Genomic DNA, 27,424 nt, shown 5'->3' on the forward strand with positions numbered 1-27,424 from the left:
CTGATCTGAGTAAGATGGTACTATAGTTTTTAATTTAGCAGATTAAGAAGCACAATTAAAATATCATGAAAAAGATCGTAATCTAAACTTCTGGTTGTTTTTTTTTTTTTTTTTTTTTTGTGGGTTTTTTCTTTTTCTTTTTTTTTTTTTTTGCTTATCCCTGCCAAATTGATAACGAGAGTTACTGTATGTAACAATTCCTTCCACTACTGTAAATTTACTCTAGTTTGTGGGCTGAAGTGTTAATAAATAGCTTGGAGTATTCCAGAGGGACAAGCTCTCCATCTAATTAATAAAACTGGGAAGAATACCCAGGACACTGAACCATATCTTTCTTATTAGTGTTGGCTTCTTCAAAGGAGAATCCCTGAATCTCAACACATTAGTAAATGTCATACTCCCGGGTTGCACAGAGACCTCTTGAAAAACTGCTGATTTGAGGTGGAATAAAATCACCATAGACTTTAGAAACAATTCAGCCAGGGAATACCAAGTGTAGAAAATCAGTGTAAAACATGACATGCATTATAGCAGCTACAGATTTGCGCCACATTTGGTGAGTCTTGAAAGAGCAAACATGCAATTATACCCCATTTCCCTTCCGTTTTTGGTCTGTAGTTATGCTAATGAATTTCTGTATGTCAGAGTATGATCTTGCTGCAGTTAGGTTTTTTAAAGACTTAACAAAAGCCCTCCTCTGTGTGTTCTGTCATAGAGATTCCTTAAAGCGCTTTATGCTGATGTGTAAGGTGTATGCAACTGTTTATTACCTAATATATGTAATGCCGATTCCCTTTTCGTCTGCAGTAATCCATACTTTGTCTTGGTACATCCAAGCCAGTTCCATTTCAAGGCAGTTTGCAGTAAACCATAAATGAACAGCCTGACTTTGATCAGCATGTAATTCTTTGCTATACCTTATTAAAATCTAGCTGTAATGTTGCACTAAGCAATGCTGATGTGCATTCTCTGATAGACTGAGCATTTACCAACATGAATTAAAAATCACACAGCTCTTCTGTATAAAAAAAAGAATAGTAGAATTGCACGTGTGATTTCTCATATTATTTTCATTATTTTTGATACAGCACTCCAATTTGTATAACTTTGCCCAATAGAAATTAGCATGACATCTTCATATTTACTTTTTACTTGAAGTTTCTGTTCTGAAAAATGTTCCTGCTGGGTGCATTTGTATTTGCTTTTCGTCCTGCTGATGTGAGTGGTTGTATGGGAGGATAAAAAGAGAGGGTACGCTACAAAGCTCGTCCATGATGCTAATTTGGTTAAATAAAAGTCAACTGTATGGAGAGTGGAGAAGGTAGAAGATTGACCATGTTTTGTCCACGCTTCAGCTAAGACCTTCACTGAATTCTGGTGAACTTTTAACACATAAGAAGGCAGATTAAAATGCAGTTCAGGAATCAGAGTCTGGAGATATCTGTATATGTTAGTATTTCGGGGGGACTGATGTACTGTATATTCTTAACTTTTTGGATTTGTGTGTGCAAAATGAATTCACACAATGTACAGTGAATATCTGCAGTACATGTGATTTCATTAAAGCACATTAACAGCAGATACTGGTCTGTAGAAGACCATACTTAAGTATCGCCAGCATTTATGCTTAAACCCCCCCCTGAATTACACATTCCCTTACCTGTCTGCAGTAGCTATTACAATATGCTGAGTTTACTTAGTGCAAATGGATGCATCCACAGGCCTATGCAAATGCGCATCTGCCTTGCTGCTGCTATGTATATAATGCAAATTTCCTGTGCTGTGACTCTTCTCTATTTGTTAGTTATGTCTTTCTACAGCAGCAGCTCCAGACTGAGAGCTCAGTTGCTGTGATTTTGAGATTCTTTGCCTGGGGCACATCTCTCTAAGCTCTTCTGTTGTAAACTCTAATTGTAGCAGCAGGCTGCAAACACCTCTGAGGAAGGCAGCCTAGATTCTGAGACTTCAGTTTTAAGAAATGGAGCAACTGAATGCTAGCACTTATACTCTGCTGCTTTCAGCGGTGATCAGCCTCAGGAAGAGACATAAACTGTACAGTGAGCAGAAGCTTCATGAAAACTTGTTCTGAATTCTTCAACTGAGAGATAATACTGAATAAGGAAAAAAAAGTCTTTGTCCTTTTTTCCTTTTAAGTTGCCTTGTCTTCTGATCTATTTCAGCCATGAGCATGAAATCAGCTTCACAACTAATCTCATGCTTCTGGAAGGACTACTAGACTACTACTACTGCAGTTTTTGAGCCAATGTTCTCACAGTCTTTACTGAACTTTTTAAAAGTTGGTAAGGATGCTGCAGATCTCCATCTCTGTTTCCCAGAGATCATTTAGTCAGCTTTGTCTCACTCTGGAGCAACAAACAGTATGGATTTGGAAGGCCTGACTTATATCAGAGTGCATTGTTGGAGGCCATCCCTAGAAAGTACCTTCTAGTGGTGCAGGTACCAAGATCATATAGATTTTCCTGTTCCTTTAATCACACTGAATTTTAAAAAGTATTTTCATTTTCAAACTGAACATAAAATAATATAGGACAACATTACATGGAATTGCATTTCCCATTCTGCCTCCAGTGAAAGTCTGTCATCTGACTTCACCTCTGTGCATCTGCATCAGGATAATTCATTTAGAAACTAAGAATGTTTTGCTTTTACCGTCTCGTAAGCAAAAGCCCTGGATTCACTATTAAGAATATGATTTTCAAATCTGTTAACAAGGGTGTTTTATCTGGAGGATGAGCTGATTTGTTCGTATAGATCCCCTTTGTCAAATCTAATAGATAAATAAGGTGACATCTTGCCTTCCGTAGAAAAACTCATAGTCCTTAAACATATATAATTTTTTTTCAGGAGAAATGTGAAAGGGTTTTACATCTTCAGGAAGCCAAACAGATTTCAAACTGAATAAGGGTGTAAAAGAGAGAGAGAAAGAGGAAGGATTTCCTTTCCATGAGCCGCCAGCTTTCCCAAGTGCCTCATCCTCTCCCCTCTGTCATCCTGAGGCAATGTGCCTGCATTTGTGTGTAGATTTATAGTTTATCTTTATCTATGGCTTCATCTGTAGGTAGCTATTATAGCCGCCTTGCCTGGATATTGTTTGGGCCTGATAGATCTGTCTGTAGTTCATCAAAGGGGAGCTGAGTGGCTAAAAGCCATTGGGTCCAGCTGAGGATGAAATACGAGCCATCAGCCTTGGTAATGGCTGTAAAATTTCATAATTACACGGCCTTTATTACATTGCATAATGATCCTGAAGCAGTATGGAACAATTAATTAAGATTTTCAACCGTGGCTCTTTCAGAAATTAAAAGGTGCTAGTGGCTGAGAAATGGGGAAGTGTCTTGTCCTAAAAGCATTAGGGATGCTTAAGAAGTACTTCCTGGGTACTGGAAAAAAAAAAAAAAAGTGAAAAGAGAAAAAAGATAAGGAAAAGAAGATCAACTAGTTTGGCAGCTGTCGGAGTAATGTTTTTGTACTTCACTCCTAATCCTTAATGTCAAACTTGGTTCTAAAGCTGCTGCAGCAGTCACTGCCATAAAGCTGTTCCTCTTCTGTTCTCTAAAAATGTTCATGCCTTTTTTTCCCATGCTCTGTTTCAGTCATTTGTCACATTAATAGCAGCATATTGGAGTGTAGAGACCAAGGATTTCCTTGTAACGCATTTGTGTCTGAGGCTGTGCATATTCTCTGAAGATCTCTACAGTTTGACAAGCATCCCCCGAACAGGCATTTTTTTGTAACTGTTTTTATAAACCTCTTCCATCCTTTTCTCCTTTGTAAAATGCACCGGCTCAGGAATAAGATAATACGATGCATTTTCCCTTATACTGATCTCTGACCTGATCAGAAATAATTAGACTCTTAAGTTGCCACAGAAGTATCTTGCAGGGTGCAGGTATGCAGGGTGCTAGAAGTGTTTGCGTGTAACTGATGCCAGCAGGGAGCGGCAGGCACAGACCCATGCCCCTCCTGTGGCCATCTCCTGCTTATCATTCCAAGGGCAGCTGGCAGGCTGTGATCCAAATGTGAGGTGTGCGGTCCTCACTGTGCCAGATCTGGTGAAACTGATGGAAAACAGCCCCTCTGTTACCTGTGCACTATCCACAGTTTCTGCGCTGGCAGGAAGGAGTCTCTTTTTTGCTGCGTGCCATTAGCTGCCTTTTTCTACACCTCAAGACTCTTCTGGTTCATACAAAACTCTTTGTCTAACTCTTGGACAGAATGAGTGTTGAGTTTTAGTGTTTCTAAATTGACCGGTTATCATGTAAGGTCCTATCAGTCTAAATATTTTATGAGGAGCTAAGGTTTCCCCTGGGCACCTCTAATAATGAACTTTCGGCAGGAAATTTAGAAAGGATTATGTGTTTCAAGGAGGAGCTGGCTGCTCGAAGTAAATTCTCTTGTTGAGTCATTTATTCCCTTAATAGGAATTTTCTGATCTGCTGTCATTCTTGTTCACACACTGGGTGTCACTGCCTCTAAAACACTTGTCATTCTTTAATGGAAACAAAATAGTCATTGCAGTCAGAGCCGCAATGTCATTCCACTACCCCTTGCTGCGTCGGCAATAGTGAAAATGACAGAGCGGCTCTCAGTAGGGGTAATTAAAATGTAAATATTGATATTTTATTATTTGAAATTACTTTCCAGTGCGGCATTTAATATCTCTCCATCTGTGCGGCTCTGTTTAGCGGTCACTTTAGTGCAGCTCTGGGATGCCAAGCAGCGGCTTGATCCCCGTTATGTCAAAATGCTTGTTGCTGCTTAATTTTGATATCTAATTAAGTGGAAAAGTACAGTCCACACTGTAATCCATGGCATCTTAACCAGCTGCTTGGGTATATTTAGAATTAATCTCCACTATGGAATCATCCTAATGTATGCAATTAAGTGTCTGCCGATGGCTAATTAGGTGTATTAGAATCAGGCAGCTTCCTTTTTTTTTTTTCTTTTTCTCCTTCTCCCTTTTTGTGTGTGTGTGTGTGGACTGTTGCAGACTTAAGGTGCAGCCTCCAGAGGTGATTTTAATGGTACACATACATTCAGCTAGGCAAACTAAAAATTTCACATTCATGTGGGAGAATGAATACGTGTTTATCTGTGACTCTTGTACCCAAAAGGAGGGAGAACAGAAGCATCATTGGTATTTTTTGACATCTGCAGCACATAAAAAAAATCAACTAACCAACAGAAAAGTTTTTACAAATTTGGAAGAAGAAGGAATATGAACTGAGATGTCATTTCTTGATTGAGACCAGAAAGATACATCTAGCAGAAACCTTCCCATCAGGAGTTTTTGCTTTGGCTCCAGAGATTTTATGCAGCTGAGTGCACAAAGGGTTAACATGGAGCTGCTGGTTGGGTGGCAGGCAGGGATCTCTCCGTGCTGATACATTCAGTGTGTAAGGTTTGTGTTATTAAGGTGATTCAGGAGTTCCTGGGAGCCTGGCTCTACCTGAGGGAGGCAGCAGGGATTGCTGCCCTCCCAGCCAGCAAACCGCAAGAAGTTTGTCCTTTCTGTGGGAAGGAAAAGATATAGGATAATCAAACAAATCTGGGTTTGAAGTCTAGGGTACAGCAGGCTGAAGAACCCAGAATTCCAACTTTCTCAGTATTTCCAGGCTGATATATGGGCGCACAAGTGGCACCTCAGAATATACCAGACTTCTTAAGAAGCAAATTTCCTTTTAAAACGCTGTTACACCACATGCAGACTTTTCAAGTCTGAGGGCAAAGATGGTTTTAGAAACACACCATGTCATATCATCTGCTTCTGCTTTCTTCAATGGGAAGGCCGTAAAAAAAAAAAAAAAGAACCTCACAAACCCACAACCATAGCCTAAGCAAACCACCTTCAAAGGCTGTAAAGAACCAAAAGAGCTAACTTTAAATATACAGACCAGAGCATGTTTGTAGTGCATTACAAAGATCACCCTCCAGAATCTACAAGTTGATAGTGCTGTCCTTAGGGAGTCCTCCAGCTACTTTGGGCCAGATCAGGCTGCTATGCTGAATTTTAAAACTTCTTAATGGTCCATGTCTTGGAATTTAAAAAGTCACTACAGAGAAGTAAAGCATAAGGATTTCCATGTGCCAAGTGTCCAACATACAGGAGAAAAAAGATAAAAGAGAACAGTTTACGATTAATCAGGTATTTTCCTCTGTTCTCAGAGCATCTGTTGACTATCAAAATAGAAGTGTTTGGCTTGTTTTCTTTTTAATATAACATTGGTATAAATCTAGAGTAATGCTGTTTAAAACTGTGGAAGTTCCAGCAGTAAAATCACCCCAAAAGAAAAATCAGTTATGAATCTGTTTAAATCTATTGTCTTATATTTTCCTTTTTCTCAGTGAATTCTGGAATAATAAGGTATGAAATGAAAATTAATGGAAATAGGGTGCACAATATTTCAAACCATCTGTTTCCAGAAATGCCATTAGGAAGTATCCCATACGTGGAGGTCTCGCCAAATCTGTCCTGAAGCAAAGTTTCTCTCCGTGTTTTTTCATCAGTAGTGTTTCTTTGTAGAGTATTAGCAACTGAAAGTGCTCCTGTGAAATCAGAGACAGTCTTAGTGACATTTTCAAGCTCATGACTATTACTGTTGCTAAAGAAGCTTACAAGATCTTGTGCTGTAACTAGAAATAAGAAATTTTAAAGTAGGTGCCTAGAATTATTTGTCTGGTCAGGGAAATGTATCCCTGATACAAATCTATTGGAAGTACAGGGAGTTACATCTCACTGATACATTCTACTCACACAGAAATGACAAGCTGGAGTTGTTCCTGCTCAGTGTTAACAGTACAGGGGAAAAGAAAAATAATTCTAACTGGTATTTAAATTACATTAACACCTTTTCCTATAGCTGGAAAGAAAGGTTGCGCTAAGCAAGCAGCATCTTCACTGTTTGTAAATGTCTAATTCACCGCTTTTAAATTGCTGTGAACTTCACTTACTTACCCCAGCTGAATGAATCTAGTGTTGCAAATACTTCTGACTTCTGACAATAAGTGAATGCTTAGTGAGAGTCCATTGTTCTTAATGGATTGAGAGGACTGTGGTGTGAATGCACTTTTATTGCCGTGCCATCTCTCCGCTATTGTTTCAGGGAGACGAAAGCAGCAACACTATAAAAAGCCCCCGGCTTATGCTCTGCGGGGCATTTCCCTATATACTGGTGGGGAAGGGACTTTTTTCAAGGCCAGAAGGACACTGCCTAACAAAGCATCACTAGGAGAACGGGGTTGTCCTCTGTGCAGAAAGTTCTTGAGTAAGATGGGTTCCTAATAACTTGAGCTATGGCAGATCCAGTAAGAAGCTTGGAAGCTGAATCCAACAAATGATGTAAATGAGCCTTTGGCTGTACTTCATGTTTGAGTTTGTGCTTTGGTACTTACCCGTGACTTCCAAGTTTGGGCTTTTGTTTCACAATCTTCACCTGAAAATTCCGTCTCGTGCTTACTTTTCAGTTTGCTGTGGCATCCCATGTAATTATGAGCTAGCTAATTATTGACTAGAGACTCCGTGAACAAATGGGTATGAAAAAAAAGGAAAAAGGAAAGAAGCTAAATGGAATAACAGTTCCAGCGTGGCACAATGAGGCGTGTTGGTTTTAGTTCCAGCTTTCACCAAGAACCAAACTTCATCCATTAGCTGTGAAATTGGTTGGGTGATTTGTCAGAGCTCTCTCCTTCTGGTTACTGGTTTTTGTAACAGCTGAAATACGTGCAAGTCTTGTTATACGTTTTTTATAATGCAGAGTATTCTGAAATGCAGTGAAATCAGTTTCCTGTTGAACTTATGTAATGAAAAGATTCTCTTAATTGAGAGCTATGCACTCTAATACACTCTTTTAGAGTGGCAGCATCCTGGCCTTGAAAGGCAGTGAGATTCCTTCAGATTCACTCCTGTGCTGTCAGGAAAACAGCGTTTGGCCCACTGCTTATCATCTGAGTGTGAGGCTGCACACCCTCTGTAAAGTGTTCTGTGCTTTAAAAAAAGAGTTTCCAATATCCATTTGTTCTGTTGGCAGTGGTGACTTGACATCATTTTTGAAGTAAGGAAATTGCAGTGGAAACATCAGCACCCATAAAACATTTAGAAGGAAGTTAATCTATCAAAATTAAGTGTAAATAATTTGAAAATCCAACTCTGATATTTCAACTGTGGAAATATATTGAATCTGCAACACACTAGTGAACATGTCATTTTCAAGTGCAGCTTTAATTATAGAAAATGTAAATGAAGATACTTGAAGTACAAACCAGGGCAAGCTAGAGGAATATTCTGCTCTTAAAAGTAACAAAGACAAAACCAACTGGTGGAGTAAATGGGAGGTGATTATCAGAAAGCTCGAGCAGCTCCCAGATTTGCCAGCAATTTCATTCCTGGTCTGATCAAATATTATGATTTCTGAGCACATAGCAGTGAGGAAGCAAAGTTCATTCACTGCAAAGTGAAACCGCCAGGATTCGAGCCAGAGCAGCCCAGTTCAGGCATCGCATCAAATGCTCAGGGCTGCAGATGATGGCAGGGCTGAGTCCAGCCACAGAAATAAGTAGCTCTCGCAGCGCCGTGTGCGAGCTGCTCATCTTGCTGTGGCACTTGACCATCTGCAGCTGCTTCGCTGCAGCCCTCAGTGAGTTCGTGTCCATGAAGTCCATCTTAATGAAGTGGAGAAAAGGGTCTTCAGGAATATAAAAGATTTCCCTGCTTAGCATGGAACTGAGAGCAATATGAAAAGAGAGCAAGCGGTGCAAGGTAGCGGCAAAACCCTGTGGCTCCTCCAGCCCCCTTGACAGCACCACGTTGCACACCTCCTCGCCGTGTTGTTCCCCCAGTAAACATGCCGGGGCCCTTCTACCTCTATTTCTGCTTCCTTGGAGCTCTGGGCTTGCTGGTATGTGAAAGGAGAAACGCAAGCATATGTTCAGTTGCTCAATCAACCTTTTCTCGATGCACACTCAGCGAGTCATTACAGCATAATTACAATTTGAGTGTGATATACTGTTTGTAGAAAAGTATCTATTTTTAGCTGAAGGAATGCTACAGTCCCTGAAAAGGAGGAGAAAGTAAGAAAGAATAAAAGGAAGGGAGAAAATCCGTAACCAGCAAATCAATGCTATTGTTAACTGATATTATGAGACACCCTGTAGATTTACAATGCTTGCATGCCGCCACATAAACCTGTGCTGAAAAGAATGCCTACCAGGGGTTAAATTCATGTGCCTGTGCTGCAGCCTATTTCTGTCAACACTCAGCTCAGGAAATAAACATTTATGCTTTCTGAAATGAAAGTGTATTTTTGAAGACTAGCCGTCAGATATTTTTTGCCCTTCACACTTTCAAATGCTTAGCCTTTTTTGTAAGTTGACTGCAAAGTGCATCGGTTTGCTAGGCAAAAAGGAAAAAAAAAACCAAAAAACTTGACAAGTGCCCATGGCATCATTGTCAAGCACAAGAGCTTCTGGTAGGAGATGGCAGGAGGGTTGGCACAAAACATGCTTCCTTCAAGCTTATTACCTCGGGGGTACCTGACTCCTGAGAAGCCTTTCAATCCTTCCAGATGACATTATTCCTGGCTGTCATCTGCTTTATGTGGAGCGCTGCCGCAGCCGGGCACTGCCACACTGCGGTTGATGCGTGAGGCCTTCCACCAGCACAGCCTGCTGGGCACAACATGGCGGCTGGGAGGGAGGAAGGAGTCACCAGCAGCGTGCTGCGTGAGGAGGGCTCCAAGGTGCATGGCGTTGTGTTTTAAGGAGCCACTCTGCAGCTCTGCACTTTTAACTCCTTCCCAGTGAGGCTCTGGAGGGTAAGGAGGCAGAACAGGCCTGACGAAGTTCATGTGGACCATGCCGTGGGCAGCAGTGTGGGGCTGTGCTGAAAAAGCTGGTGCAGTAAGCTGGGAGTGCATTCATGCACGAGCTGGAAACTTCTTTGCAGATAGTCCCAGTGCAGAATAGGAAATGCCTACTTGGTCATGGAATAGAGTTCGTGATAGGGGGACCCTATAATGAAGCTTGAGAATCAAAGTTAAGTTTGTTGTGGAATGCACGCAGCTGTCACAAAACATTTCAGAATGTATCCCTGTATGTAAATATGCGTACCTCTGTAATCTGCTCTGTTAACTTGCTGAGCACCTATTAAACAGGCACTGTGGTGGGATACAGGACAACTGCTGGATACTGTAATATACTTCAAAAAATCAGGTAGATTACAATATGATACAGCTTCATATTTCCACAAGGGATACCTTTAAAAGTAAAACATGCTTTCTCTGAGCGGGCTTTCAAGGGGAAGTTGCTTCGATCAGGGAGAAAATAATCATGCTTGTTTGATTTATTACTGGGGAATGGAACGGTGTGGTTTATATCTACCAGTTTTCCTGTAATGTAAAAAAAAGTCAGTTGATTTTTCGTGTGTCATATAAAAACAATTAGTATGTTTACTGCAGCAGAAAACAGATTTTTCAAGAGTGCAGAACAATAAATTATAGGCAAAATCCTATTTTCCCCCCTCACAGGACATGTGTAATTTCCTTTCACAGAGACACGATAAATGTTACTGAAACATAGCAGTATCTGTTAAAAAAAAAAAAAGTACTAAAATAGACAATAAAAGGAGAAGGTTGGGAATGTTCCAGAAAAAAAAAAAAAAGAAAGAAATTGCAAGTTAAACTTTTTTTTAATCAAATCTGATTTTATTGCTTTTTGCTTAATTAAACTCTTCAGAAGTGTGTGAAACATTGTTATACCTGAAAAATTGTTAATTTGTAAATCACAGGGACAAAAGGGCTCCACTGCAACTTTAAAGTTTCTATGCACGTAAATGTCAATAGAGTGCCTTCTCCATCATCAGCACTAAATTCACATTGATGCCTCTTTTCTTCTCTGTATTGATCCTTCCATGAGAACGTAGATTTGTATCTGTTAATTAATGCGTCCTGAAACAGCGTTTGTATTAATCAGGCAGATAAGAAAAATTGGATGCCTGCACCCTCATGACAACCGTAAAAGTGCTGGCCCTGATAAAATCGTGGATGGACCTCAATAAAAAAGTTCCTCCTTCCACTCAATAAACTAATCATCCTGCTTTTAATTATTCGGCAGAAAGATGTGTGGAGATTGGAGAATGTGTAAATCTATTTACTAACAGCAGTGTCTGGGAGGGAGAATAGGGCTGTCACAGGACGGTGCTGCAGGCTATGGTCTCTGTCCATCTGCTGCTGCAGAAAAACTGGTTCTTGAAAGACGGGAAGGAACAGAAACGCTGAAGCTAATTGAAATCACAAATTCTTGCCTATAACCTCTCAAACGATTATTTCTTCTCCATTTCTCTCTTATTTATTTTAATCACAGATGTGTTATTTTCCATTGTCACCTCCTCGAGGGTTTTCTGGCCGTGTTGGCTCAGGTTTTGTTGTTGTTCTTTTTTTTGAAGGCAGAGAGCTACAGTTCTGTCACGAGGCTCAAAAAATAATATGAGAAAATGAAAACAAATAAGGGGGAGGAAAAAAGAGAGCAAGCATGCAGCGTGTTTTATATTTCATTTTTTATGGATGCCTGGTGGTTTGGATGTGGGGTTGTCTTTTTTTTATTGTATTACTTTTGTTGCTTAGTACCTATAGAGAAAATCTTGTTTGGAGTAGATGCCTTGCAGATTTGCTAGTTTATGATCTATTCCTGCTTGACTATAACTCACGACTTTCAAAACAGAAAAATGCATTTAAGTGTAATCTAATGGCAAAAAGAATGTTCTTGCAGCAGGAACCCTGTCAGAGAACATGTAAGCAGCTCCATAAACAACTAAATGAAAGCCTCAGACATGCCTTAAGACCCTTTAAGAAAGGCTTGACTAATCCCCTTTGATGATTTTATTAAGTACTCGTGGTTGCTGGTGCCAACTGGCAAACTGCTGCAGCTCACCAACAGGCCAGAAAATCGCATCCTCTCCCCTCTTGTTCCATAGCCCCTAATGTGATTGGGATATTAGCAGTTTGATAGCAGAAATTAACAAGTACTGTAAACAAGAGGCTGAGAAGGTAAGGCAGTAAAGATGTTTGCCCCCTGTGATCCTATTAGGGTAGACAGCAGGGAAAAAAAATGAAATCAAAAGTTAAATTCATTAAGAGGCATTTATTAAATTTTTCCTTGTCCTTAGAAAGGTGACAGTGTGACTGCTGTTCAGTTGGCACCATAATGTGCCATTCTGTTCCTTCAACAAGTGCAGCAGAGGCAGGAGCTGTTGCAGAAGGAATTAGCATCTTTTCTGAGGAGTGGGTTACTTCTCTTTCCCCTGAGGTTAAAGTTCAAAGAGAAATTTCCTCTTTGTGCTAATCACTTTAATTCTATTAAAACACCAAATCTTCCCTTCCCCCCCCCCCCCCCCTCCTTAAATTATCCTCCTTGGATTATGGCAGTGATGAACAGGGGCAAGAAATTCCAATCCCACACTGCTGGGATTTTAGAACTGAGTGTGAGTAATTCAGGGCAAAGAAGACATGGTACACATCCAAGACTGTCACTGTAATGCTCCCCAGGTTAACACAGCTCTTGCAGAAAGATTCTACGAAATCCTACAGTTGTCTACAACTTTGTGTGCTGATGAGATAATATTAGGTTTTGCACTGATTCACTTTACTGTAAATAAAGTAAGGAAGAGAGACACAAAATCAGAAGGGAGAATAATAGATGCATGTTTTATCACAGTGCATATAGAAATAAATAGAGGAGCAGATTTATGGCAAATCCAAACATGCTTAATAGTTTTTCTTGTGTTTTGTTGTGTTTTTTTTTTCCTATTCAGGATTCTCTACTTTGTCTCTAGCTGACCAGATGAGCCTTCTGCAGAGTGCTTGGATGGAGATTTTGATTCTCGGTGTTGTATACCGGTCACTTTCTTTTGAGGATGAGCTCGTTTATGCTGAAGATTATATTATGGATGAAGATCAGTCCAAATTGGCAGGCCTTCTTGACCTTAACAATGCCATACTGCAACTGGTAAAGAAATACAAGAGCATGAAGCTGGAGAAAGAAGAGTTTGTCACCCTCAAAGCTATAGCACTTGCTAATTCAGGTTGGCAGAGTGGCACAGTGGTTGCTACATTTTTAATATGTCACTTTTCTCTGTGATACTTTCTGCATGCTTGTTTCAAATACAGCTTTAGAATGAGAAATTGCTAATCAGCCCTTAGTCTAACAGGCAACAAACAAAGCAGTTCAAACTAAGAGGAGCTTTCTGGTCCTACGTAATCGGGGAATGCGTTCCTAAGGGAGTGGAGAGTAATGCACTGTGTGATTTGGAGAGTATTTTAAAGGCAAAGATCCTTACAAATGAATATGGATGCTCTTCTCCTAAATCCATTCCATAATCCAGATGAGTCTAATCATCGCAGTTAAAATGAACAGAAAGGATACCTGAGGATACGCTGTATCCGTTCTCTTTAAATGCAGCTACTGATTTATTAGGGTGAATTTGGGATATGGGAGGGGGGAGGAAATTCTTTATTAGTCTGACGGGGACCCAACCTTACCTTATGGATCCTCTGCATTTGTGGTAACGCTTCTCCAAAGATTACTGTCACCTGTGCAGAAAGGGTTAAAAATCTCAGAAAGATTTTTTTTTTCCTGCATTTGAATTTGAAAGTGCTGAAGCAGTGAATACTGCCAGATAAGTAAAAATCGTTTTTGCTTTGTTGTTTTTCCTTTTGTGTCTCCTTAATGCTTTATTGTGGTCTTAAGTCCCTTTTAGCATTTGCATAAAGTTCACGATAGATCCCTCTTTAATGACGTGCCGATCATTAGATACCTGTGTGTCAATAACATGCTCTGATGCTATGTTCCATTGACAGTCACACCGTGCCCCTCCATCTGCTTTTGTTTTGACCCTATCTTTGAACTTTATCTTGGTTGCTGGCCAGTAGTTTTCCCTTTAATTACAAGAAGGAAACTGTCAATAAAATCTGTTAAATGGGATGCAATGAGTGGCTTGAATGGGCGGACGGCTATTTGTTCAAATTCTGCAGCATTCAAGGTATTGACAGTTTGTTTTCTGGGGCCATATGTGACGATCAATCTCAGGCTGGGCTCAGCCGCGCTGAAAAATGAAAAACCAGATTGCTTTTGCTTACTTGTGGATGACGACTTGTGATTTGGCGCGGTCCTAGTGAGATGAGACCTTCTGCCCAAATTGCCCCCCTGAGAGCCAGGACGCGTGACTGTTTTTAGAAATAATTTTTTAATTGATTTTGTAATTAACAGTTCATCTACAATATTGATGCATGAATCCTCAGATTGATAGGAGGGAAATTGTTTTCAACAATGAAGTTGTACTTTCCTATTTGTCTTTGTAATGTGATTTAGCACTCTGCATTTTTAATTGGAAATATAATTCAAAAACATGCAAAGCCAAAATGCTTACTGCTTTCTTTGCATTTCCACCCCCACTAACTCTGTCCCCAGTTTTAGAATTTTATTTTATTTTTGGAAGAGAAATAATCTGAAATTTCCCTCAAAGCTCCAAGTTGTTGTTTAATTGAGGATTTATTTTTGACCACTGTTAGTGTACACTTGAGAACATTTTGCAGCTATAGGAAGGGTTTTTCTCAAGATCTTTCGTGCCTATTGAGCAGAGCAATACAATTATCTACAATTAGGAGCCGAAATTGGGAGCTTTTTTTTTTTCTAATTTTTAAATTGGTCTGTTTGGTTTAGAAATATTTCTGTATCTTCCTTAATAAAAAGGAAAGGAGCTAGAATATAGGAATCCAGTGTTAAATACCACTCACAGCCTCTTTTTTTTTTTTCTTTCCCTCAAGAGGCATGCAGTGTTTAAGTGATAATGAAATACACTGCTGCCAAAAAAAGTTTATTCGTGCACTGTGCATAGAGTGTGTTAAAATAATCCATAGCTTCATTAATTTCCCTGGGAATTACAACCAGGATAATGTCAGAGAGAAATACTGTTCCGTGTACTAGAATTCAGGGCACATTTAAGGGAAAGCATTTCCTTCCCTCATCCACAAAGGACTAAAATTGCCATGTTAAAATGAAACTATTGCATGGAGGAGTTACAGAGCAAACCAGGCATTTGACTTCCCTCTCAACAGAGTGCTCTGATGGCTGGCATTAAATAGTTCAGGTCTAGGTTGTACATGCGGCAGATATCAAACTTCTGTCAACTGTAGCTGCACCGACCTGTAGAGGTAAGACAGCACCTGCAGAATATCAAGCCCCCAGTGCTTTAATTGAAAATACTGCTAAAATTAAAGTAGGAAGGCAAAATGGATGTTTTTATCTTTTTTTTTTATAGACAAAACCAGAAATAGCTTATTTGTACATAACTGAAGAGTTGGTTAATGTAAATGCAGCCATAGCTGAAAAAAGGAAGCAAAATGCCATTATAAAATCAATCAGTTAGCAATTCACATTTTAAAGTATTTTGCTGCTGCATCGACTTTCTTCAAGAACTACAGCTATTTATTTTTCTGGTTTAAAACAGAGCAACATTTTTATAGCTATAGAGAGCACGGATGGAGTATAATAACATCGCAGGCATTTCAGCCACATCCACGCTGTCTGGTAGGATTCCCAGGTTAACTCTGCTGTAAATAGCAGACAAAGGTGGTTTTATGGCTCTGCATCTGCGTTGGTGATTTTTGACACAGTGTCATGCTGTTTTCACTGCTGGTATAGAGAAGCAGAAAAATAGTAGATTGTCTGAATATTGATTGTATTTTGTATAAATAAGTATCACAAGCTTTGCTTTGGCCAGCATGTCTGTGTTACCCTGGCCATGAGTACACCCCAAGTGCTGCCTTTTCTGTTGGCCCCTGGAATCTGTTGCTGTGGTGTTTATGAGGTCCCTCATACCACGGGGCCATCCTCAACCCCAGCCTCTTCCTTCTTTCCTTCTCTGTCCTCCCGTGCACAGGAGCAGGTTAGCCCCTCAGCTGCCCAAACACCGTGATCTGGCACTGCCGAGCACTTTGTTTACCCACGCAGAAAATCAGCTTTGAATGGTTTCCAAAACATGCATGTACCAATTACTTCCCCGTGTGTAAGGGAAGGTGAACTATTTACAAAATACATTCGGGTGAACACAAGTGCAGGCGTGCACGCTCCGGCACGTAAAAGGTGACCTGCTCATCTTTCTGTGTTAGAAAATACTTCCGTGCATTGATTAGGAAATACTAAACAGGGAGTTGCAGGTGAGCAGAATTTTGAAATTGCCTCATCAGTGAGGACAAAATTGTGCCTTCAGGCCAAAATGTTGCAGTAGAGCTCAGGAGTCACAACTGAGAGCAGATTTTTAAGAGAAGCTCAATTCCCATCTAAGACCTAAAATAAGTAACTAACGTGTCAAAATACATTAGCACATTATAAAATGTGATCTGTGTGTATCTGCCTAATAGAGTGCTGGCATCTTGAAAAATCTGACCCAAATGTGGATGCTAGGCACTTTAAAAGTATAACCCTATGCACTGTTGAAAATTTAATCTTAAGCATTAATACTGGCTGTCTCGCCTGTACCACCAGAAGGAGAAAAGGGCCTCCACTTGCCATCACAATTTCAGGTCTCTCTTATTAACTGTCTTAAAAAAAGAGGCACAACCCTTTCAGTACCAAAAGAGCAAGAACCAAGAAGCATCTTGTGCATGAAAACAGCATGATGTGCAGAGCAGCACTGATGCCAAGCTGCACAGTGATCTGTCCTGGTGAAAGATGTAGTTCTTACCTAAAGCTCATTTCACTTTCCAGCCAACAAAAAGCAGTATTCAGTGCATTGGGCTATTGGCATTAAATATTATTATTATACTAAAAATTAATTGCTAGAGCCCCATAAATCACTTATCCCATTGGATTTCCTCATTATTCCCAGTGTAGACTGTAGTTTATCCTATGTCACAAAATACTACGTTTATTTTCTAACAGTACTTTTTTTTTTCATTTTATTTAGCCATCCTTGTGTATCTGTCAGTGTTAGAATTCACGATTAACACATAGGAATTTGATTTAGTAGTTGGGTAGGGATAGTGATAGGAGGATGGTTGGACTAGATGATCTTGTAGGTCCTTTCCAACCTTATGAACCTATGAACCTATATCTATGATGAATAGACGTGTATAAAAATATATATACATGAGTGTTTCATTTTTGTATTACAAGTGTTTATTTTACCAACTAGAAAGAGCAACTCCTTCATATAATCAACTCCTCCACCTGACTTCATACTAAGAGCACAGAAAAAAAGATTGAGAAAAGGAAATTTTCACGACAATCAGAGTCGTTCCATTGCACAAATGCAGCTTTTACCTCATGCCCCATCTTCATTTCATCACATAGGTGGTACCTGCAGTGCCTAGAGGAGATAAATAGCTGGTCCCAAACTGAGATGTTTTTGGGTTGGTTGTTGGTCACCAATTGTGACAGCAGATGGGTGCTGGTAGTCACCCTCTCTTTCCACAGCAGTGTACCAGTGGCTCTCAGTGGTAATATGGCAATTATTGCTCTCTTGTAGTGAATAAGAAGGATTGTGATGCAGTCAGTCAACATTCTGTCTTAGTTGGAGCCTTAGCCCACAACTGTCATTCAAATATCCCTTTCCAGAGTTTTGGCAGCCTTACTGAGCATGTATTCAAACCAGTTGTTGTGTAATTTGTTCACATTCCAGAAATACCCTTTTATTTAGTGTCCCGACTACCTATCCTACTGGAAAGTAAACCATTTCAGGAATAAAAAAGGGTCATCTGCTGCATCTTAACTTCAGCCTATGCTTTTAGTTCACCGTTGATCCAGTCACACCCAGAAATATACAGAGGTGCTCTGTGAAGTCTTTTCTCATTCCTGCTTAGTTTCTCGCTGTGAAGAAATTTCTGTAAAGCTTCAGGTTCCATGTCTCTCCTTAAAAGCCAACCAAACCTGGGCAATTCAAATGAAGATGCTGCCACTAAAACAAAATATACGAGCCTCTGTTTCACTTCTTCGATTTCACTGCCTCTGGTCCGTATGGACAAGGATTCAGTTTACACCTCTTTAATTTCCAACATATATTTCAGTTGTAGTGTTTGTTTCCATTGGAACAATCAAGATCTCTGATGATTCCTGCCATACTCATCTTCAAGAGAAAGTACTTTGTGTGCTTGTCTCCTAGCCTCACCACTCAGCTCCCAGCAGATAGTTCTGCTCAGAAAATAGACAGACAGATGATAGAAGTTAAGTGCATTTGTTTGACCCTACACGGGGAGGACCACAGTTGGTACCTGAGGCAAGTTCAGTTTCAGACTGGAAAAGGATGGGAAATTTTGCTGGCTGAGGTAACCAGGTTTGATTTGCTCACATGACTCTGTTCTCCTAAAATGGATAAGCACTTAGAAGAAATGTAACTTTTCCTGTATCATTGTCTCACATTTCAGCAGGACAGGACAGAGCTCTGTAATTCTGAGAGCAGCTCCCCAGCGTGAATACTGCGGCAATTTTTGTGGGGTTTTTTAGATGGGCAGTGTCATCCAAAAAATTATTTTCTTTTATTTGAGACTTAACCCAGATTAAGATTCTTAGGTTGTGTACCATTCTTACTCTTCATCTCATCCAGTTCTTCCAGGAACCTGCAGCTCCTTGACCTGATTTACCATTTCTTAGTTTGTGAGCCACCCCTCTGCAGCACAGTGATTGCTGTCTCTCGAGTGCCTTGCCCTTCTCGTTGCCTTTTTGCCCCTCTGATGTGCTCTTATCAGCATCTTAATGTATGTATTCACTGCTGCACACTCTCTGCTGCTTGATTCACTGTAATAATTTCTTGCTTTATGTTACCAGAGTTTCCTGATGTGAAGAAATACTTCTTTTCAGACCCCCCGGGTTTCCTCTGCTTTCTTCTCTGTGGTACTATATACACAGTGCAAGCATACCAGCCACTCCTTCCTGAGCAGCATATCTTGTGCCTGGCGAGCATTCTAGTGTCACCAGTCAGAGATGCTTCTTTTTCAGGGCATTTAAGATCAAATCCTGTTTGCTTTCAAATGGCAGTACTTTCAAACTGCCCTGTTTAATTTCACTGTTTATAAAGGCACTGATTTTTAGGTGTCTGAGATCTACCTATAGGTTTCCTTTGGATATTACCTCTATAGAATGTAACTGGAAATTATCCAGACTGTCTGTGGAACCAATTAAAAAAAACAACAAAAAGTATAATTTCTGGGGTTTTTCTTGGTATAGGAGGAGCTTCAAAATCTTTGTACCTAGTTTAAAATTCAATTTCACATTGTCTTTGTAATTATTCCTTTACTACTGGACTGTCACATAGAGTCTGTGTTTCCCTAAGTTATCATGGTGCTTGTTGACATTGCCCTCTCTTGCTGGTGTGAATTGGGCTTATCAGCAATAAGCTAACCTGCTCTGAATTCACTTCAGTGTCTGCCAGTCTGTAGTTACTGCAAAGATTTCTCTTTTATTTTTCCTCTTCTTTTCCCCTTGGCTAGTTCAGCATTTTCAACCATTTTCTTTATTTTCAAAGGCTTACGCCTGAGGGATTAAGATCTACATTCGTTTAATATCGGGAATAAAGTGGAAGTTCGAAACTGCAAGGCTAAAACTTGAAGAAGGATCTTTGTAGAGATTAATATTTTCCTGAGCAATCTGTGAGCTGAATCATGGTCTAATTAAATAGCCCAGATTTAGTGAGTTTGCACTTAAACATTAGCAGCCCCTAGAATGTGCAAAGCTGAAATGAGTTTGAATTTTTTCTGCAAATGGGAAGTTAAATTATCATAGTAATTTCATTAAATCATTTTTTAATCTTTCAAGCCAAATCACAACTTTAAGAGAATAATTTGGAGTTGTAGTCACTGTTTGTAAGTGCCTGTCTCCCCACTGGCTTTCTTAGCCCATTTCCTGTTGCACTCGCAGACGGTTTCCCAGTTTCATACAGAACCAGCTCGAGTTCCAACAGAGCTAAAAGCTGAACATCTCTAGTCAGGTGCTGCAGAATGACCTGACTCTCTGCAGTGTGGTATAGAAGATTCTGCAAGAAGAGTCAGCCTTTGGCCTGCCAAGAGTTTGTTACTGCTAAAATGCTTCTATCTGGGTCCCCGGCTGCACCGTGGGTTAGGGGAGAGGAGGAGGAGATGTGTCACTGCTGCATGAAGTGTGCGTGGTGCCTGGAAGATGACTTGGAGCAGCACATGGTGCCCGTGCTCTGTTCCACAGCCATGAATATCTGAGGGCTTGGTAGAGTCAAGCAGAGGAGGCAATTTGTTTGGAGTTGGCATTCCAAATTAAGCATGGTGGTTGGACATTGTGCTTGAGACATCGGTCACGTTTGTCTGTGTGCATCAACATCTCTGTATTGACTACCTCCTGTTTGTAGGGTGCAGAACTCGAGATTTTCTCTTATTGACACAGAATTATTTAATAGAAGCACCATATTAGAAATCTTATCAAATATACGTAGATTTGAGAAATGGGCTCGTGTTAATTGGAACTAAATTTTGCTAGAGATACCGTTTCCCTGGCATCTTTTTTAGAATATCTTGGCCTTCTTTTGCCCTAGGATAGGGATTTTTGTGTCTCTCTGCTTTTGGCACAGTGCACCTCAGTGTGCAGTATTGCATCCCTGCAGCGCGTGTCTCCCTGCACGCTTCCCACAGTGTGTATCCGCTAAGACTCAGAATTATTAAACATGTGAAATTCCCATAGGACTCCATTATGTGTAATTAACAGATAAACTGTCATCAGAATCAATAAAACGTGCTAAATGATCCAAACTTGTATATAATTAAGTGTCTGTTTTAGAGCAGGAGCTGAAACTTTTTTTTTTTCTTTCCAATTTGCACATTTGTTTTGACAATAGAAGCTGGAACGTTTTGGTTAACCTGTTACTTACTGGTTTGTGTTTCAGTTTCATATGTTTCTGCATAAAAAAGCAAAGCATTTACTATGGGGCCTTATTTCCTGGGGAAGTAGTTGTGTGCAAGCTTTCAGGAGATGAATCTTAGATGTACCTTCATGCTCGGCATGTAATTGATGTATTTGAAGCATATGGAAAATTTGTTGCTGTTGTCATCAGCAGGGGGAAAAGCAGGAGGGAAATCAAAACACTTATCCTGCACATTACTTAATGCAGGAGATGGAATCAGTGATGGAACTGGGTTCTTCCCTGTCCAATTTCTGCCTAGCGTGGGAGCTTTATTCCAAAAAAAGCCACCCCAGAACTATCCAAAAAACCCCACAATATACCAAGCAAGCTCTCTACTGAACAGATTTCCAAGGAGATGCTGTGACAGTACCATGGATTCACTGTCCCATCCCTGCCCTGTGTTGCACACACAGTGTCACGTACGCTGGGACGTGTACCCCTTCAGAAGAACCGTTTTCATGTGGTGCTCTGTTTGCTTTGTAAGTCCGCAAGCCATCCAAATTTTGGTAACTGATTGAGGTGTTTGGTGACCCATTTTCCCTGCAGCTATTCTTCCTTCCTTGCATTCCCCCTCCTTGGAATACATTGCTTTTTCTTTGGCATTTATGATTACATAAAACTGGAGAGTTAGGGCTTCTCATCTGAAATCATCTCCGCATGGTCCAGTAACTGCATGTTCTCAGGGACATCTTCCCCTTTGTATTTATGCTGTTTAGGGTTTTACAGTTATTTCAGTTAGATCTTTTCTTTTTATTTCACACTTCCATTGCTTTAATCTTTCTGGGTCACGTAGCAGCTCAGTTTAGTTCTCTGTGCGCGTTTTGCCCAGACTTCTCACTTAATGCTTACACCGCCAGAACACCTCACCTGAAAAGGGTCAGGGCCAGGCCCTTGCTCCGGAGGGTTTAAAAAAATGGCAAAACCCCCACAAATAACAGGACAAAGCAACCTCTGGGTGGATTGTCAAAAAGGAGCATAACTCAGTGCTGCCTCTCCACCCGAACGGGCCTAAGGGAGAAGAACTTTGCTAGGCCTATCAGGAAATCGTTACCAAACCCACTCTTCCCTTGTGCCAGTGAAGTAGTCCTCGCACTGTCATTTTTATGTAGCCATTGGCACCACTGACGCCCACAGCTTCCGGCCCCTCAGCCTTGAGCCTGCTGCATTTTCTTGTAGCCTTCCCGTAGCTTTCCCATAGCTTTTCTCATATCTGTGCAGCCAGTGCCTTGGTTTCAGGAGGATGAGGAGAAGGACTGCGTACCCAGGAGTTAATTTAGAGCTCGGCAGCAATTCCACTTACTGTCCTAAGGGCTGATGTAGAAATAAGCACGTAATTATCTCTCTCCTTTGTAAAAGAGGATGGCACCAGGGAAAGAGTCTTGCAGGCGTTGAGTTGCCTGACGTTCTGGCACGCCCTGCTGACACCTCCTGTCGCTCCTTTGTTTTGCAGACTCAATGCACATAGAGGATGTTGAGGCAGTGCAGAAACTTCAGGACGTCTTACACGAGGCTCTGCAGGATTACGAGGCCGGGCAGCACATGGAAGACCCTCGTCGTGCCGGCAAGATGCTGATGACTCTCCCACTTCTGAGGCAAACCTCCACCAAGGCTGTGCAGCATTTCTACAACATCAAACTGGAAGGCAAAGTCCCCATGCACAAACTTTTTTTGGAAATGCTGGAGGCCAAGGTCTGACTAAAGCATCATGGGCTTTCCCATCATGCACGTTTTAAAAGAGAAAAAAAAAAAAAAAAGGGAAAATAAACAGGATAATAATGGCAAAGAAACTTAGTGTTTAATTAAGGAAAAAAAATGACTGCACTGATATTTAGCAGCAAGACTGTGAAGCAGCTTTCAGCTTTTTCTTCTGTGTCTTTCTGATGCAGTTTTTCCTTTCCTTTTCCTTTTCTCTCTTTTCCTTTCTGTTCTTTCCTTTCCTTTTTCCTTTTCTCTTTTTCTTTTGCTGCTGAACTTTTTAAAAGAGGTCTCTAATTGAAGAGAGATGGAAGCCAGGCCTGCCAAAGGATGGAAATCCATAATATGGATGCCAGTGAACTTATTATGAACCATAATGTCCCCAATGACAAAGGAATCAAAGAGAGAACCACCGTACCTAGCAGTACCGTACAACACGATGAACTGACTGAATGCAGTATTAGATTTCATAGGAGCAGTCTCTAATTAGACGACTAAGCGACGATGCATCGGCTGCTTCTTATCATTGCATTTTCCATCTAGATCAGTTACAGCCATTTGATTCCTTAATTGTTTTTTCAAGTCTTCCAGATATTTCTTAGGTTAGCTACGATGTAACTTTTTCAGGGAATAGTTTAAGCTTTATTCATTCATGCAATACTAAAGAGAAAGAAATACTGCATTTTTGTGCTGGCTTGAACAATGATGAACAATAATGAAGGACAAATGAATCCTGAAGGAAGATTTTTTTAAATGTTTTGTTTCTTCTTACTAACGGAGATTTTTTTGTACCAGCTTTACCAGTTTTCAGCCATTTATTAATGTGGGAATTTATCTTACTAAAGCAATAGTTGAAGGGAAGGTGCATATTATCACGGATGCAATTTATGTTGTGTGCCAGTCTGGTCCAAAACATCCAGTTTCTTAACATGAGCTCCAGTTTATAACTAAATGTTCACTGACTCAAAGGATTAGATTACACCTACGGTATATCTGAGTAGTCTAGCATATAAATACGCCATGTCAAATACCAATCTATAAAGGTGTTAGGAGACAGCGACTGTACAGAGGTATAGTTGCTACGTGATTTCTAACTGCTTCAGTTGTCAATGAATGAGATACTGCCTGTTTGCAAAATTGTAACCTTACAGAGAAACCCTCAGTAGCTTAGAGGCAATAAGGCAAACGCCAACATCTGCAAAATTAAGAAATCAGAGTAGTAGACTTCTGACCAAATTCAACGATTTAACACTTCTATACCTTATTTATTAATTTAGAGTTTATTTTGTAAATTGCAATTGTTAACAAGTAGCTAAACCAGTATACGTGCTTTTCAACCAGTATTGTCACAGCATGGAAGTCAGTCAGTTTCAAGACTGTTAAGAGGTGTAATCTAATGTATAAACCAATTAGATGCCCCCAGAAAACTACAGTCGCTAAATAACCGATAAACAGTAACCTCCATCAAATGCTATACCAATGTACCAGTGTTAGTAGCTGCTCCCTGTACTATGTGAACATCCTTATTCTATGTACACAGATGTAATTAAAATTGTAATCCTAACAAACAAAAGAAATGTAGTTCAGCTTTTCAATGTTTCATGTTTGCTGTGCTTTTCTGAATTTTTATGTTGCATTCAAAGACTGTTGTCTTGTTCTTCTTGTGGTGTTTGGATTCTTGTGGTGTGTGCTTATAGACACAGGGTAGAATTAGAGACAATATTGGATGTACAATTCCTCAGGAGATTACAGTAGTATATTCTATTCCTTACCGGTAATAAGGTTCTTCCTAGTAATAATTAAGAGATCGAAACTCCAAACAAATACTCGTTATGAACAGATACACATCGAAATCATAATATTTTCAAAACAAGGGATAATTTCTGTAACAGTTTATTATAGAATACCAATGTATAGCTTAGAAATAAAACTTTGAATATTTCAAGATTATAGATAAGTCTAATTTTTAAACGCTGTAAATATAGCTTTTATCCAATCATCTCTCAGATGTTGTTATTAACTCGCTCTGTGTTGTTGCAAAACTTTTTTGGTGCGGACAAGTTTCCAAAACTATTGCTACGTTGTGTGCTTTAAACAAAATAACAATGGGCCGATGGGACATCGGCCTCGTGCTAGAAAAGACTGTGTATCTATCATTAGCTATATGGGACTATATTGTAGGTTGTGTTTTCTCAGTAGAGAAGTGACTGTAGTGTGATTCTAGATAAATCATCATTAGCAATTCATTCAGATGGTCAATAACTTGAAATTTATAGCTGTGATAGGAGTTCAGAAATTGGCACATCCCTTTTGAAGAAAAAAAAAAAAAGTCAGAAAAAAAAATATACAACTCCTGGGAAAAAGGTGCTGATTCTATAAGATTATTTATATATGTAAGAGTGCAAAAAAAAAAAAAAAAAAAAGTTTATTTTCCAGAAAGTTTGTGCAGGGTTTAAGTTGCTACTGTTCAAGTACACTATATATATATAAATATATAATATAAATATTGTTTTTGCTGTATCACATTAAAGAACTTGGGCTTCAGGGTCAAAAGCCAATCGACTAGATATAAACAAAAACACACACGAAAAATAATGGAGATGTGTTAAAGGCACACGGTGCAAATTTTAGTTTCCGTTTTCAGTAATTTTTTGGAGCTGCAAAATAACAAGTATTTCGAGACTGTAAAAGCGTTACCTGAAATAGAGCTAAAAGAACTGCACGGGCTTTACCATATTGTTCATCTTAAACCTTGCTGGAGAAGAGTTCTTACAAGACCACTTACTTAATGTGAAGTGTTGGGAAATTTTCGAAGGGTGTATGTTTTAGCCATAACAATTTAATTTCTATTTTTGCTTCTTTTTTTTTTTTTTAATTTTTTCTTATTTAAAGCAATATGATTGTGTGACTCCCAGAAGTTACACATTTGTTTCAATCAGATCAGATTGTTGTATTTATTCCACTATTTTGCATTTAAATGATAACATAAAAAGATATAAAAAATTAAAACTGCTATTTTTCTTATAGAAGAGAAAATGGGTGTTGGTGATTGTATTTTAATTATTTAAGCGTCTCTGTTTACCTGCCTAGGAAAACATTTTACGGCAGTCTTATCGTGCAAAGATCGCAAAAGGACAAAGAATAAAATAAAAATTAAACTGCTTATAATAATCCAGGAGTTGCATAATAACCAGTAGTTAAAAAGCAAAACAAAACGAAACAAAAAAAAAACGAAAACAAACATGTCTATAGCTGTAGATGGGCTTCACATCTGTATAGCAATCAACTGTATATTTTTGTGATGTGTATCATACCGTGTGCTCCAACCAATGTCCATTTGTGTAAATGTATTTATTTTATATTGTATATATTGTTAAATGCAAAAAGGAGATATGATTCTGTAACTCCAATCAGTTCAGATGTGTAACTCAAATTATTATGCCTTTCAGGATGATGGTAGAGCAATATTAAACAAGCTTCCACTTTTGATTGCTTTTATTTTATTTTTTGTGTTGTGGGGTTTTTTTGGTTTTATTTTTGATTTCTAGGGAGGAAATAAGCCGATCAGCATCACCTTTTGTTACTTCCATTCAAAGAGTAGAGAGCATCACCCTCTTCCCTTGAAGTACAATATGAGTGTAAATAAATGCTATATAAAGGCCTGTCAACCTGAATTCTAATGTGCTATGAGACATTTTGCATATTTAAGAGTATGCAAAATGTCTTGTACCACACCGGAATTCATTCTGACAAGGCTTTATATAGCACTTATTTAATCTTAAAGCATCTCCACATCAACCTGCATTACTCAAAATCATTGCCTCTCTGTCAATGTCATGAAAGAAAACTTTCCCACTATTTTAAGATCACATTAATATCATCTGGAAGTACTTGCTTTTTCATCAACAGCTCATTCACTTCCTACCATAGGAGATCCATTTTGTGTCTTCTGGGTAAAAAAAAAAAATTTATAAGGTCTGTATTACTTGATCCAGGTTTTCTGAATGGAAGTCAACAGCCACAGGAGCAATAATATAGATTGGTGTTAATGAAGAGCAGTGATAAGTCTTTGTGATCCAGGGGGTTGAGCAGTGTGGTTCAGAGTCCCGCAGGGGTCAGCCCGCGCTGCCCGTGGACCCTTCTGGACCCATCACAGAAGTGCTAATGTGTGCTTTTCTTGCCTTCTAGCCTGTCTTGGTAGTACTTTGTCGTGCTTGCCAACGTATTTCTCACCTTCACTGCTGGCCGTCCTCTGGAGGCTCTGGCTGGCGGTGCAGTGCGATGCTGGGGGCCTGGAGTGTGGTGGTGAGCCTTGGGCAGAGTGAGGGGCATCCAGTGCCGGGGGGAAAGAGTCCTTTCTGCTGCTAGCACCTTCAGGTATCATAACGGTGCCAAGAGAAGGGGTTCCTCAGGAGGAGCAGCAGGACAACAGAAGTTTGGTTGCGTATGGACTCTCCAAAGGTTTTTAGTGTTGATGCTGATGTGTGTGTGTGCATACACAGGCACAGGTGTGCGTGCCCAGCCCTTTTTTGACGTTCTGATTTGGCGTTATTGCCGTACCTCCTCAAAAGAAAGCAAATGCTGTACCGTACCTTAGGAGTGAAGAAAGTAGTGTTAAGTGTGTTAAGAGTTTTTCACACACCGACGGGAAAAAGCAGCTGTCCCCAGCCGCGTTGTGCCTTCTTCACCACATGACTGCATCTACTTGCTGGTGAAGTGTTCCCACATACAACTAAAAGAAATCATAATTAGCGTGTTTCTCTCCCATTTGGGGATCATGCAGCACTTTACGATCGCAAA

At 39.8% G+C, this 27,424-nt stretch overlaps 1 protein-coding gene across 11 annotated transcripts in view; it reads left to right on the top strand.

The window, feature by feature from the left end:
- Positions 1–25,867, top strand: part of ESRRG (estrogen related receptor gamma) — a 376,167-nt gene extending 350,300 nt beyond the window's left edge. For all 11 annotated transcript variants that reach the window (XM_065744802.1, XM_065744469.1, XM_065744720.1 and 8 more), the window contains 2 exons: positions 12,824–13,093; positions 22,380–25,867. In XM_065744802.1, coding sequence (XP_065600874.1) covers positions 12,824–13,093; positions 22,380–22,624 — 515 coding nt within the window. In that variant the 3' untranslated portion in view covers positions 22,625–25,867. The remainder of the gene's footprint in view (positions 1–12,823; positions 13,094–22,379) is intronic.
- Positions 25,868–27,424: the final 1,557 nt, after the last annotated feature.

Source organism: Cyrtonyx montezumae, unplaced genomic scaffold (assembly GCF_038088225.1).
Source record: "Cyrtonyx montezumae isolate F1298 unplaced genomic scaffold, pur_monq_1.0 scaffold_0, whole genome shotgun sequence".
NCBI classification, from domain to species: Eukaryota; Metazoa; Chordata; class Aves; order Galliformes; family Odontophoridae; genus Cyrtonyx; species Cyrtonyx montezumae.